This window comes from Durio zibethinus, chromosome 2, assembly GCF_047325235.1.
Source record: "Durio zibethinus cultivar Kanyao isolate XHJ-2024 chromosome 2, ASM4732523v1, whole genome shotgun sequence".
NCBI classification, from domain to species: domain Eukaryota; kingdom Viridiplantae; phylum Streptophyta; class Magnoliopsida; order Malvales; family Malvaceae; genus Durio; species Durio zibethinus.
This window is the reverse complement of record NC_143163.1, coordinates 31,760,196-31,772,931: the sequence shown is the minus strand read 5'-3', so window position 1 is coordinate 31,772,931 and position 12,736 is coordinate 31,760,196. Positions and strand designations below refer to the sequence as shown.

The 12,736-nt window shown below is 28.8% G+C and overlaps 1 protein-coding gene across 1 annotated transcript; it reads left to right on the top strand.

Annotated features, from left to right (window-relative positions):
• Positions 1–547: 547 nt before the first annotated feature.
• LOC111317852 (uncharacterized) lies at positions 548–4,640 on the top strand. Its single transcript, XM_022920327.2, has 7 exons — positions 548–1,068; positions 1,182–1,262; positions 1,373–1,549; positions 2,435–2,605; positions 2,925–3,137; positions 3,217–3,305; positions 3,646–4,640. The coding sequence occupies exons 1-7, from the start codon at positions 978–980 to the stop codon at positions 4,306–4,308; spliced, it is 1,485 nt and encodes a 494-aa protein (XP_022776062.2). The 5' UTR covers positions 548–977; the 3' UTR covers positions 4,309–4,640.
• Positions 4,641–12,736: the final 8,096 nt, after the last annotated feature.

The window sequence follows — 12,736 nt, the reverse complement described above, 5'->3', positions numbered from 1 at the left end:
GTAATCATGCAATAATAAATAGTGACGGTAAGCATTATTCTCTTCTAATTTCTTGTTAATAACCCGATTGAAAGCTGGCACCGGCATGTATAAAACCACATTTGACTAGTTAGTACTGCAGTATCCTTTAGAGGCCCACCTTTCCATTCGCTGCTGCATTATTGAATGCTCAACTTGATGCTTCAATGTATAGAAAACGGTAACCATGGGAAATCTAGATGCAAAATTACTTTGGCTTATTAGCAATGCTTCCAAATAAAATGAATTTAAAAGGTCATTCATTTTTTTTCATCAAAATTACTTAAACCAAATAAATATATATTATTTTTTATTCTTTCTTGAACTCCACACAATGTTAAAAAAAAAAAGCCATAATTATAAATGAAATTTCATTACCCATTTCCATGAAAAAAGTTGAGTGAGAAAAAAGTTTTATAAGAGGGAAAGCGAAACATGAGACGTCAATGGTATGAGGAAAGATGCCCGTTAAAAATAGAAAAATGGAAAACAGCAGGGGATTTAGGTAGGGAATAATTGTAACGTTGTTACCAAACCTTCTATGAAAACGAAGACTGTAGCATTTAACCCTTGAACATTTAATCCCATCATTTGATTCTCTCTCTCTTTCTCTCACTGTCACAGTGAGTCCCCTTTGGCTCTTTTTTGCTTTAATATTTTTTCCTCCTTGCTTTTTCTCTCTTTTCTTGTCTCTTTCCCTTTCATCTTGCTCTCCACACTCACTCCACTTTATACACTCACCCTCTCAAAAAAACCAAGAAAATCTTTTCCTTGTTATTGAAAAACCCATTAAAAAAGCCCACTGTTTTACTCTTGCTCACACTTGTTCATTCACTTTTCTCCAAAAGACCCAGATTCCAAATACGATTTTGTGTTTCTTCTCAATGTGTAAAGCTTGAATCTTTTTTCATATCTAAGAGCTCTTTATTGGGTTTGATTTTTCTTGTGTGAAAGTATCAATGGGCAAAACTGGGCTGGTTTTGGTTGTCGCTTTTTTGCTTCTTCTTCTTGGAGGAGTCTCTTTAGCTCCTCCTACTTCTTCACCTGCGAGTAAGCTTCAAGAATAATAAAAAAAAAGCTTTCTTTTGTTTTGATCTGCTTTTAGTTTAAAGCTTAATCCTTGCGTTGATGACAAATGCATTTTATTTATTTTGTTATTGCAGAGATCGTTAGTGGGTTTTTCTCTAATGTTTTATCTGCTTCTATGAAATGGTTATGGTCACTCAAAACTAACACCAAAACAGGTTTGGATCTCTGACTATTGGAACCCACATTTTTTTTTCTTTTTCAATTTTTTTGGCTTTGGAGCATGGTATCTGATATGGTGGTCTTCATGGGATTAATGTGTGTATAGCAATTAATGGCCGTCCAATGATGAAGTTTGAGGGTGGATACACTGTGGAGACTGTGTTTGATGGAAGTAAGCTTGGGATTGAGCCTCACACTGTTGAGGTTTTGCCTAGTGGGGAGCTGCTGATTTTGGACTCTGCCAATAGCAACCTTTATCGGATTTCTGCTTCTTTATCTTTATGTAAGTGGGTTGCTTCTTTCTTGTAATATTATTCAATTGGTTGGCTTTGTTGATTTTTGTTGCATTTGCCTTTAGTAGTTCAAATTGTTTGCTTTGTTTGTCTAATCGCTTTGCTTTTTTTGGTATGATCTTTGCGTACTGATTGTTCTAAGTCTTGTTATTAATGGAAAACACATAAGGTATTTACATCTGTTGGCAGTCGAGTCTTGTCATACGACTTGCCACATAAAGGACAGTGCATGTTTCTGCTGAGTTGGTATACATAAGCACATGAGGTAGTTGTTTCATGTGTAAACTATTTTAATGTAATTCCAATTCATATCCACTTATTATACTTGAAATTTTTCAAATTTTGATCCAGATAATATTCCAGTCGTTAAAATATTGATTAGTTAGAAGTTAGAAGAATGATGTAGTTGTAGTACCTACTATGTTTTATCAATATTAGTATTGCATTTTGCCGCAAATAAGATGGCAACCAAAAGATCTATGATTAAACGATTTCTTCTCATTTGGATAATTATAAGATTTTCTTGCTAAGCGTAGTAACTTGGGAATGCTGTACACCAAGAATATCTTGTATTTATCATAGGCATTTTTAATTTATTGTGCTCCTTCTCAGTTTTATTCCTATTAGGTTATTTTGATGCATTACCTATTCATCACAAATTTTAAGTAAATTTCCGTCTGTCCATTTGTTTGACAACTCTACCATGTAACTCTTTTTTCACTCTAGTGCATGCTTAAAGCCTCTGTTAAGATTGATCATGAGTAAAGGTATAAGTATTCTCTGATGCAATTCTATGATCATGCTATTAGTTTGATTTTGTCCATAACAAGTCTTTTCTTGTGATTCCTTCATTTAAATTCATGGGAGAACTGCAGATAGTAGACCAAGGTTGGTTGCTGGATCCCCAGAGGGACACCCTGGACATGTAGATGGGAAGCCCAGAGAGGCAAGGATGAACCATCCAAAAGGGCTAGCTGTAGATGACAGGGGGAACATTTATATTGCAGACACCATGAACACGGCAATCAGGAAGATAAGTGATGCAGGTTAGTGATATAATCACTGAGTTTTTTGAAAGAGAAATATTTAGTTCAGTTGTTATTTTGACTTAAGTATATAAGTTTTAGGTCCTTTATGCTGCCTGCTTCTGACCTCCATGTCCCTACTATTCTATGTACTAAACATTTGCCATTGTATGTTCTTTTTCTTAAAAATATTAATGGGATCATTTTTTGGCAAGCTTAGCAGTTGCCATTATGTTAAACTTTTGTAAACTCTTATTATGTTTGGAGGATGCTATTAGTATTCTTACTCAAAATAGGGATGGTTGTCAATTATTGCTTATACAAGTGAACTCTTCTTCAGGTGTTACAACAATTGCTGGTGGGAAATGGAGTCGGGGAGGGGGACATGTTGATGGACCAAGTGAAGATGCAAAGTTTTCTAATGATTTTGATGTGGTCTATGTTGGAAGCAGTTGCTCCCTTCTCGTGATAGATAGAGGCAACCGAGCTATCAGAGAGATTCAACTGCATTTTGATGACTGTGCATATCAGTATGGAAGTGGTTTTCCTCTTGGTAAATTAATCCACTCGAATTTGACCTTCATTAATTGCTGATATTGGAGGCTTACACATTACAATTTCTGTCGTTGTAGGAATTGCTGTACTTGTTGCAGCTGGCTTCTTTGGTTACATGCTAGCTTTGCTGCAACGTAGAGTGGGCACCATTGTATCATCCCAGATTGTGAGTGCTCAGTGTTATTATTTATATGCAAATTCTTTACTTATGATTTTCTTCGGGGGTATTTTAACTTGACTTTTGCTTTGGCTGAGTCATGTATGTAAAAATATTATCTTAGAAGTATTCCTCAACCATAAGTTTTGTTCTATAACAGAATAGAATAGATGCTAGAGATCAAAACTTGAACCTAGATGAGGACAGCAAACATCTTTTTTTCAGCTGGAAATTGCTTCATGGGGCTGTCTTGTTCTGAAATGGCATTATTACTTTCATCTAAACTTAAGGTTGCAAAATCTTCTAAAACATAGTGAATTTTTTTATGTTTGTTACTTTGGTCATGAAGGATCAGGATTCAGTTAAAGTGAATGCTACCGTATTGAGTCCTTATCAGAAACCCCTGAAATCAGTCAGGACACCTTTAATTCCAACTGAAGATGAACAAGAGAAGCAAGAAGAAGGCTTCTTTGGATCCCTTGGGAAGCTTTTTGTCAATGGTGGTGTTTCTGCTTTGGAAATTTTGGGAGGAGTATTTCCTGGTTTTAGAAAGAAGCCGCTAAGCTATCAATATCAGAGCCAGCACCAACAACAGAAGCACTCGATGTCTTGGCCTGCACAAGAGAGCTTTGTGATACCAGATGAAGATGAGCCCCCATCAATTGATACCCGAAACCCCACTCCACGGAAAACATACCCTTTTATGTCCAAAGATGCAGAAAAGATCCATCAGTTGCGTCAAAGCCGGGCCTTCTACAGTGGATGGGATGCAAATATGCAGCAGCAGCAGCAGCAGAAACAGCAACATCATCATCGCTATCAGTCATCTACCCCGCAAACTTACTATGAGCAGAGCCATGAGAAAACGAATGAGATTGTTTTTGGGGCAGTTCAAGAACAAGATGAGAAGCACGAAGCTGTGGTCATAAAGCCTGTTAATTACGGAGACAACACGTATGATCATCGCAATTTTCGCTTCCGATCAAATTTGGGTTACAGTTGTGACTATTAAACACAACATAGATTTTGGAGTAATTACCTCATTCCAGCATGATGTTGGTCCTTAAAAATTTAGGATAGTTAAAGATTTGTTCACAGAGAAATGAGTGTCTGTGGCCTGTGGAGCAGCTTTAGTGCTACATGGAGGCGTTGGGCTTCACTGTCAGGTCAACTGGCCTAAATTTTGTAAGGCTGCTTGCATTAAATATCCTGAAACTCTCTTATCTCTGATTCAAGTCTTTTTCTGGGAGCTGTATCAAAAATACCTTACAAATGCTACCATGCTTTAAACTATTTAATTAATGAATTTAATCAATCTTAAACTTACCAAATATGGCTGATAAATTAATGCTACTATACTTTCTAAGCATTTGCACTGCACGTGATTGCAACTTTTTAAAGATTTATAATATGTATAAACACTATCATGTTACTTTAGACCGTTGAAGATCCATAATCATGCTTTAGCCTTTTGGAAGGGAATATTATATCATGGCATAATGAAGGAAATATTATACTATTACTTTCATTATTCATAATTTTTTTATCACTTTACCATTTTTCAACTGACACAGAAAACTCCAATTATAAAAATTCCCAGGCAGCTATTGCAAAACCATTTTACTTCTTACTTTTAATTATGATAGTCCATATATCAGACAGCTGAAATCACATAGATTGGAGGTCATATTAATGATTCCCTTTCCAACTTTAAATCTATTTATTTTTCCATTTGGGTCAATTTTCTCTGTTTTTTTTTTTTTTTCATCTATTTTATTTTGGACTCCTTTTAGTAAACTTTTCTCTGTTATTTTATTTGTACAAAAGAGTTCTTCATTTGGAGATAGAAAAATAGATTGTATAGATAAAAATTTGAATCACATATTTATTTGACGTTACTTCTTATATCGTGTTTGGTATCATTTTTAAGATTATTATGATAATTTAATCAACAAAATAATTTTATCATTCATGATTGGAAATTAATTTATTTGATTAACAATAATTAATTATTAAGAATTAAAGATCACTATATTTATATTACTAAAAATTAATTATTATTTTATTTGAAAGCACAAAAATAACCACAATCTTGTAATAGTTATATAAGTTAATGATTTCAATATTTTTTCTAAGACAATAATTTGTAAAAGAGTTAATAGCATTCACAATCTCCAAATTTTAAGTTAAATTCTATTTTGGTCCATAACTTTTAAAAAATTCTAATTGAATTATAATTTTTAAAAAATTCTAATTGAATTTTTAATTACTCAAAGTTGCACTAATTTTGATCCTTTCAATTACTGAACCATATAAGTTGATAATAAATGCCAGTTGATGTCCTGTGAATAGTATCAATAAGCATCTCATGTGATAGATAGAGGGATTAAAGTAAAATTTTTCTCAAAGTTTAGGGACCATGCTACTATCTCAATTTTTTATTTCAAATATATTTTTATTTGTTAAATTTAAAATAATATATTTTTATTTTTATTGTAATATAATTTAGTAGTTAAATATTTTTTATTTTTGATTAAACTAGATATTCAAAAATTAAAAGTAAGTTCAAAATTTTAAAATCTTTTCGAAAAAATTTCCATAACATTTCAAAAATAAAAAAATTATGTTATATTAAAAAAATATTTTTTAATCATAATAGAAAATGTTATTTTCTATCAAAAATTTATTTTCCATAAAAATATCTTTTCCTTTTTCTAATATATTTTATAAAATATATTATATAACAAACAAAAAAGAATAAATATAAATAATTCAAAAAATTGATTTTTTACATTTCATATATATGTTATAAAATATTATAATTTAAAATAATTTTTTTATTTTTTCTTATAATATTATTTATCAATAAAATATTATTTTAATAAAAAATATATATATAAAAATTAAAATACAGTTAAAATCATTTTTTTTCTTAAAAAATTCTATATCATTTTAAAAAATTAAATAAAAATGTCTATATCAAATTAAAAAATTAAATAAAAAACTCAATATCCTTTTAAAATATTAGGTAAAAATTTCATATCATTTTAAAAATAAATTTATTAATCTATTTTCTATCCAAAAAAATCTATTTTGAATATATTTTCTATTAAAAATTTTATATTTACATAAAATAAAATATATTATTTTCAATAACTCAATTTTTTCTTCTTACTATACAGGCGGTAAGTGCCATTTTGATTGTCTATTTTTAAAATTTTTTTATAAATATAAAATTTTAATAAAGAATAGACTCAAAATAATTTTTTTTTCAAAAGAAAATTATTATGAATAGATTAATAAATCAATTTTTTAAAATGATTTGAAAATTTTTACCTAATATTTTAAATTTAACATTTAATAAAATATATCCAAAATATATAACTAAAAAAAAAAAAAAAAAAACTAGAGATGGTAACATCCTTGGGCCTAAATTTTGAGCAAAATTCTATTTTTATCCCTCTATCTGTCATGTGAGATGCCAACTATGCCATCCATATGACATTTACCTTTAATTTAGATGGTTTTATAGATAGAAGGATTAAAATAAGATAATTTTGGATAATTAAGAATCCAATTAAAACTTTTTAAGGATTATGGATCAAAATAAAATTTGAGTTAAAATTTATGAACTACGGGTGCTATTTACCATTTATAAAATATTAGTACTATTTTATTTATTTTATAATAAATATAATTAAATTATTAAATTAACAAATATATGTATGAATAGATAAACTATTTTTTATAGTATAAATTATGTAAAAATATTTGAATTAGAAAATAAAACTAATCTATTAAAATCATAACAAAAGAAAAAATATTATATTTTGTGTATAAAATATAAAAAATTAAAAGAAAACATAAATTATTTTTGAACTTATTACAATAAATATTAGTTTGCAAGTTATTTTTGAACTTTATCTCGATGATAAAATTTTTTCACTTTTTTAGATAAAAATTAGATCATCCTCTAAGAAAGTGATATAATCATTTTCAATTATCTAAGATTACTACCAAATAAGATCATTAAGTACTTACCAAACATAATAATTTAATTACTATGTATAAATCACTATAATTTTTAAGAAAATCATTTCGTACCAAAAATATTACCTTAAAATAGTGTTTGATATAGAGTAATCACTCAAAAAAGCATGATGATCTACACGTGTTGATTAAATCACTATGTTTGGTAACCACTTAGGTGGCATTTGGTTCATGAAATCGTAGATTTCAGAAAAAAGTGTGATCCCCAGAAAAATGTGATACCCAAGGTTTTCTTCCAATTTTTAAGGCATTCTGTGTTCAAATTCATTCATTTGGTTGGGAATAATTCACATATATTAAATCCTGAATAATTACTATAATCTTCTTGGAATATATGATGAAAACTTAAATAATCCAATTTTTAATTGAAGGGGATTATTCATAGCGTTTTAAGCTCGAAAACGCCTTGAATAATCATTACAAAAAATTTTTGTGAAGAGATTATCGAATGTGTTTTTTGAACAAAAAAGCCTTGAATAATTCCCTCTAAAAAATTAAAAGAGATTATTCAAAGTGTTTTTGTTAAAAAAACGCCTTCAACAATCTCCTTCAATTTTTTTATTAGAGGATTATTCAAGGCGTTTTTTGCCAGAAATACCTGGAATAATCCCAATTTAATTTTTTGTAAGGGATTATTTAAGATATTTTCTGACAAAAAAACCTTGAATAATCACCGTCAATTTTTATAAATGGATTATTCAAGACATTTTTGATAAAAAAATACCTTAGATATTCCCTTAAAAAATTGAATTGCATTATTCAAGGTGTTTCTGGTCATCCCTTTCAAGACGTTTTTAGACAAAAAATGCCTTGAATAATCCCTTAAAAAATTGAATAGGATTATTGAAGGTATTTCTAACCAAAGGTGCCTTGAATAATCCTCGTTAATTTTTTTGAATGGATTATTCAAGGTATTTTTTAGCAAAAAACACCTTGAATAATTCTTTAAAAAAATTGAATGAAATTATTGAAGGTATTTCTGACCAAAGAAGCCTTAATAATCCCCGTTAATTTTTATAGGTGGATTATTTAAGGTATTTTTGACCAAAAACGCCTTGAATATTCCCTTTAAAAAATTGAATTGGATTATTCAAGGCGTTTCTAACTAAAAACACCTTCAATAATCCCCTTGTAATTTTTTTTATGGATTATTCAAGGTGTTTTTGGTTAGAAAATACTTCGAACAATCCCATACAATAAATTGAATAAGATTATTAAAGGTATTTTTGGTCAAAAATACCTTCAATAATCTCATTAAAATTTTTTACTAGGAGATTATTTAAGGTATTTTTGCCTAGTAAATATATTGAATAATCCCTTACAAAAAAATTTAATGGGATTACTCAGGGCTTTTTTTTGGTAAAATGCCTTTAGTGATCATTTTTTAAATTCATTCTTGAACTTTGAAAACCCAAACAGCTATTACAAAATGATAAACCTAAATCTACATTGCAACCAACCCCTAAACCATCAACCTATTTACTTTGCCTTTTTGGTTTCTTCATCTTTTTCGTTGCTACCAACCATCAATAACTTAATGCCGTCACACCTTTTTTTTTACCGATATGTATGTATTTTATTTATTTGTTGTGTTATGTATATTCTTCGATATAGATATTTTTTATTTGTTCCTTACTATATATATATAACTTTTTTTTTTAATTCATTCCACCATCACCTTAGTCACCCAATTTCCCTTCATCGCATATATGGTATTTCTTTGTAGTTTGGTTATAATATTGTGGTTTGCTGAATGGTATTATGAAAATTATGTGTATTTTTTTACTTATCATTTGTTTTGTATGAAATTATTATTTCACATAGAAACATAGAAAAAACACAGGTATGCATAGGGAATTTCCAAGAATGTCATAACAGTTCAAACTTTGTTGATGGTTTTTTAAATTTGGTGATTAGATTTTTGTCAATTTTTTAATCGATTGAATGATTTGGAGGTTAAAGTGACCTTTAAGAAAATGAAAAATTAGGGGTATCAAAAATAGGATTTCAAGCAAACTCCAACACTTTAAGATTGAGTTAGAATGAAAAGAGGGTTCAAAATAAGATAATTGTGTTTTAATCTAATCTTCTATAAAAATTAATAATGAAATAGCTAATTGACTTATTTAACATTAATTAAGTGTTTGAGTGTTGGATCAGTTAACATGGTTATCAATTTAATGATCAGTATTGACTTGACGATCAAAATATTAATTGGTAACTAGAGTATAACAAACTTTAAAAAGGTGAGAATCATAATATGGCTTGTACCCATAAAATCTTATTGGTTTGAGGATGTTTTATGTATATTAGAATCATATTAACTGTAGTATGATATTGATTGTATTTTATTATTGTGTGAAATTTAGAGAGACAGTTTGATGTATTTCATATAATTATGATTGAAATCACAGGTATTATGGATTTAAAAAAACATGTCTTATGCTATTGAACTTGAATAAGACACACCTGTAGTGAAAAAAAAATAAATAAAGCTACGAACTAAACAAATTTAAGTGACAAACACAAAAATTCACGTCAACTTCAATCAAAGTGGGCAGCCTGTGTCTGATGGAGCTGCCAAGTTGGCTAGTCACATTGGAGCAGTCGTCCATAGTAGCATTTTTATTATATACCTTAATTGGCAATGAGTTTCTGATGATCTAAAAGATTATATATGAGAGTCGGTTGTAGTATGTTTGTTCAACTATTTTAATAAATTTGTTAAGTGATTATTTAATTGAAATTCATTATGTTCATAGTAATTGTTTTAAATTTATTAGAAACGGTTTGATGTCTCAATTGAGTATAAAAAGCTTGTATTGCAATCAACTGTGCAAGCATTAAGAGACTTTAAATGCAAATTGACAACCAAATATATTTTATCATTTGCTGATAATAGTGATAAGTTAGTTGATCCTTCATCGTCATATACTGATATTATCAGTTATCAAGATTAGACGCATTTTGTTCGAGATCAACTATCAAAAGAATTCTCGATATGCATACCCATTATGTAATTGTTTATAAGATTTTATTTAATATATTCGATATCTTAATATGCTATTTGTCTTATTTCTTTCTTTTCTAGAAAATTAAAGATCAATAAAAAAGCATTTGGGCCAAACAAATATATCACCATTGGACATCGAAAAAGGGTTATACAAATGTCAAGTATAATCTTGTAACTGTTAATACACTTGTTTTATACTTTTAAATGAATACTTATGAACATTCGTTTAATAGATTCCGATTCTTATATACTGTTAATTTATTAGGAATCATCTAGCTTTAGCATCGAAGTTTCTAAAATGCGATGTGTGAAAACAAGGACATATGTAGAAGGATGGATTGTTTGCAGATGAAACAATAAAAAAAATGACTAAAAAGATTGCATGTATAACTGCTCATTTTATCATATATGATTGGCTTTGTGCTTGCATGCATTACTATATACTTGTTTAACTTTATTTTTATGCCTCATATTATTATTATCTTTCAGGATGATTTGGCTACTAAATTTAAATCCGGTGAACTGCCAATTGGTTATGGCAAAGATCCCTTGTCTTTAGCATTAGGAGTGAAAGAAAGACATGATCGAGTTTATGGAGTTGATAGATTTGTGTTGCTATCAAAGTTCTTCAGTAATCAACCCAAAACCCCTCCAATGATGAATGCATAATATAAAACAATCATTCAGTAACAACAGGTAAGACTTGATGACCATGAGCAACACCTAAATGATCAACAATAATGACTTGTAGCTTTGAAAGCGATGTTGGTAGTAATGCAACCTGACATGCTAAGAAGGTAGTCGGATAGCAACATTCAGCAAGGATAAGCTTTCGTTTCAAGTCAACCAGCAAACTTCCCGTCCAGTATCACCCATAGAGTATGATTTTCTTTATTCACTTTTTAATATTTATTTGTATATTATATTTATTAATTTGGTTTTAATATTTATATTTTATTATTTATTGTAGTAGGATGTTGGGACTTAGAGGTTAACCCTTGCTGAGGTTGTCATTGATACATTATTTAATTTGCACTTAATCATTTATTCGGAGGAAACCTCATTACCGTTGAGTTCGAGGATGAGTTGTTTGATCATCTATCGATTTTTTACATTGAGAGGCCTGAGATTGAGGTATTTTCTATCTTAGATGAAATATCAGCTGCTGACATTGTTACCTATATAAGGTTAACATATAAATTTAGATATACAAAGTCAATATCTATTAATCTATATTAAGGTGTATTACTAGCTAGTACTATTGATTATTATCTTGTAACTTTCCATATAAAAAGATCAAGGTGAGATAAATGATCTATAGATTTAGATTTGTTGACCCAAATATGATTAGTGAGCAGAGTAGCACTGTCATTATTCGTGGTCGTCATGTGGGTCGATGCTTACAAAAAAAGGTTGATTATTTTTTGGTGATGTAAAATGCTGCGTGAGTTATATTCATACAACTAATTATTTCAACCTTATCCAAATCTGAAATGATACCTAATATGAGTATATCATTCTTATTATTTTATAGTCATCATTGGTAGTTTATTGTAATTGATACTAATTCTTTTACGTCATACTTATTTAATTCCACTCAACCAATGGCAAAGCCAAAACTCGATATTCATAATTTTATAAAGAGGTATGACATTTTATTATATTATCTTGTATTTCTTCATAATTACTTTTATTTTCATAGTAACAATTATTTTTCTATTTAATTTAGGGGAATGTTTGTAGTTGATAAGAAAGTAAAGATAAAATAAGTGTCATTACTGGTAAATATGAAATTTATTATTTTATGCTAAGTTTGTTTAGATAAATGTTTCTTAAACCTAATAAATTTACATTTTAGGTACTTCATTAACCAGGATATACTAAATATGGATATTATTCCTTCATTTTATGAAGGAGATAGTTTTATATAATTTTATGAGTACACCATTCAAGATTAATATTAATTCCATACAATAGTAATATTTTCTATTAAAAAAAGTGTAATTATGTTCTCATTTATTAACATTTACTTATGATTTTTTTTATAGTAAGAGAGTAAATGAAGTTTCACAGAAGACAAACTTGATGAAGTGTATAAAGAGTGGTCTGATTATGTATTATCTTTCACTACACATTGAGGTTGGAGAATATTGGTTTGGTGTAAATATATGCATTACATTGTTTATAATGTTTTTAACATGCCATGTTGAATGGATGATTTTTAATTTTTGAATGGGGTATTGGTTAAAAATTATTGGTATATATTTGTATTATATTAAGTGGCAGCTTATATAAATACATGTTTATTAAGTACGATAATTTGATAAAAGTATTTTTATATAGCAGCGTTATTAGTTATAAATTCGAATGTGTGGCA

Coding starts and splice junctions, on each gene's coding strand:
- LOC111317852 (XM_022920327.2), top strand. CDS start 978: ATGGGCAAAACTGGGCTGGTTTTGGTTGTCGCTTTTTTGCTTCTTCTT. Junction 1,263..1,372: donor CAAAACTAACACCAAAACAG/GTTTGGATCTCT, acceptor ATGTGTGTATAG/CAATTAATGGCCGTCCAATG. Junction 3,138..3,216: donor TGGAAGTGGTTTTCCTCTTG/GTAAATTAATCC, acceptor CTGTCGTTGTAG/GAATTGCTGTACTTGTTGCA.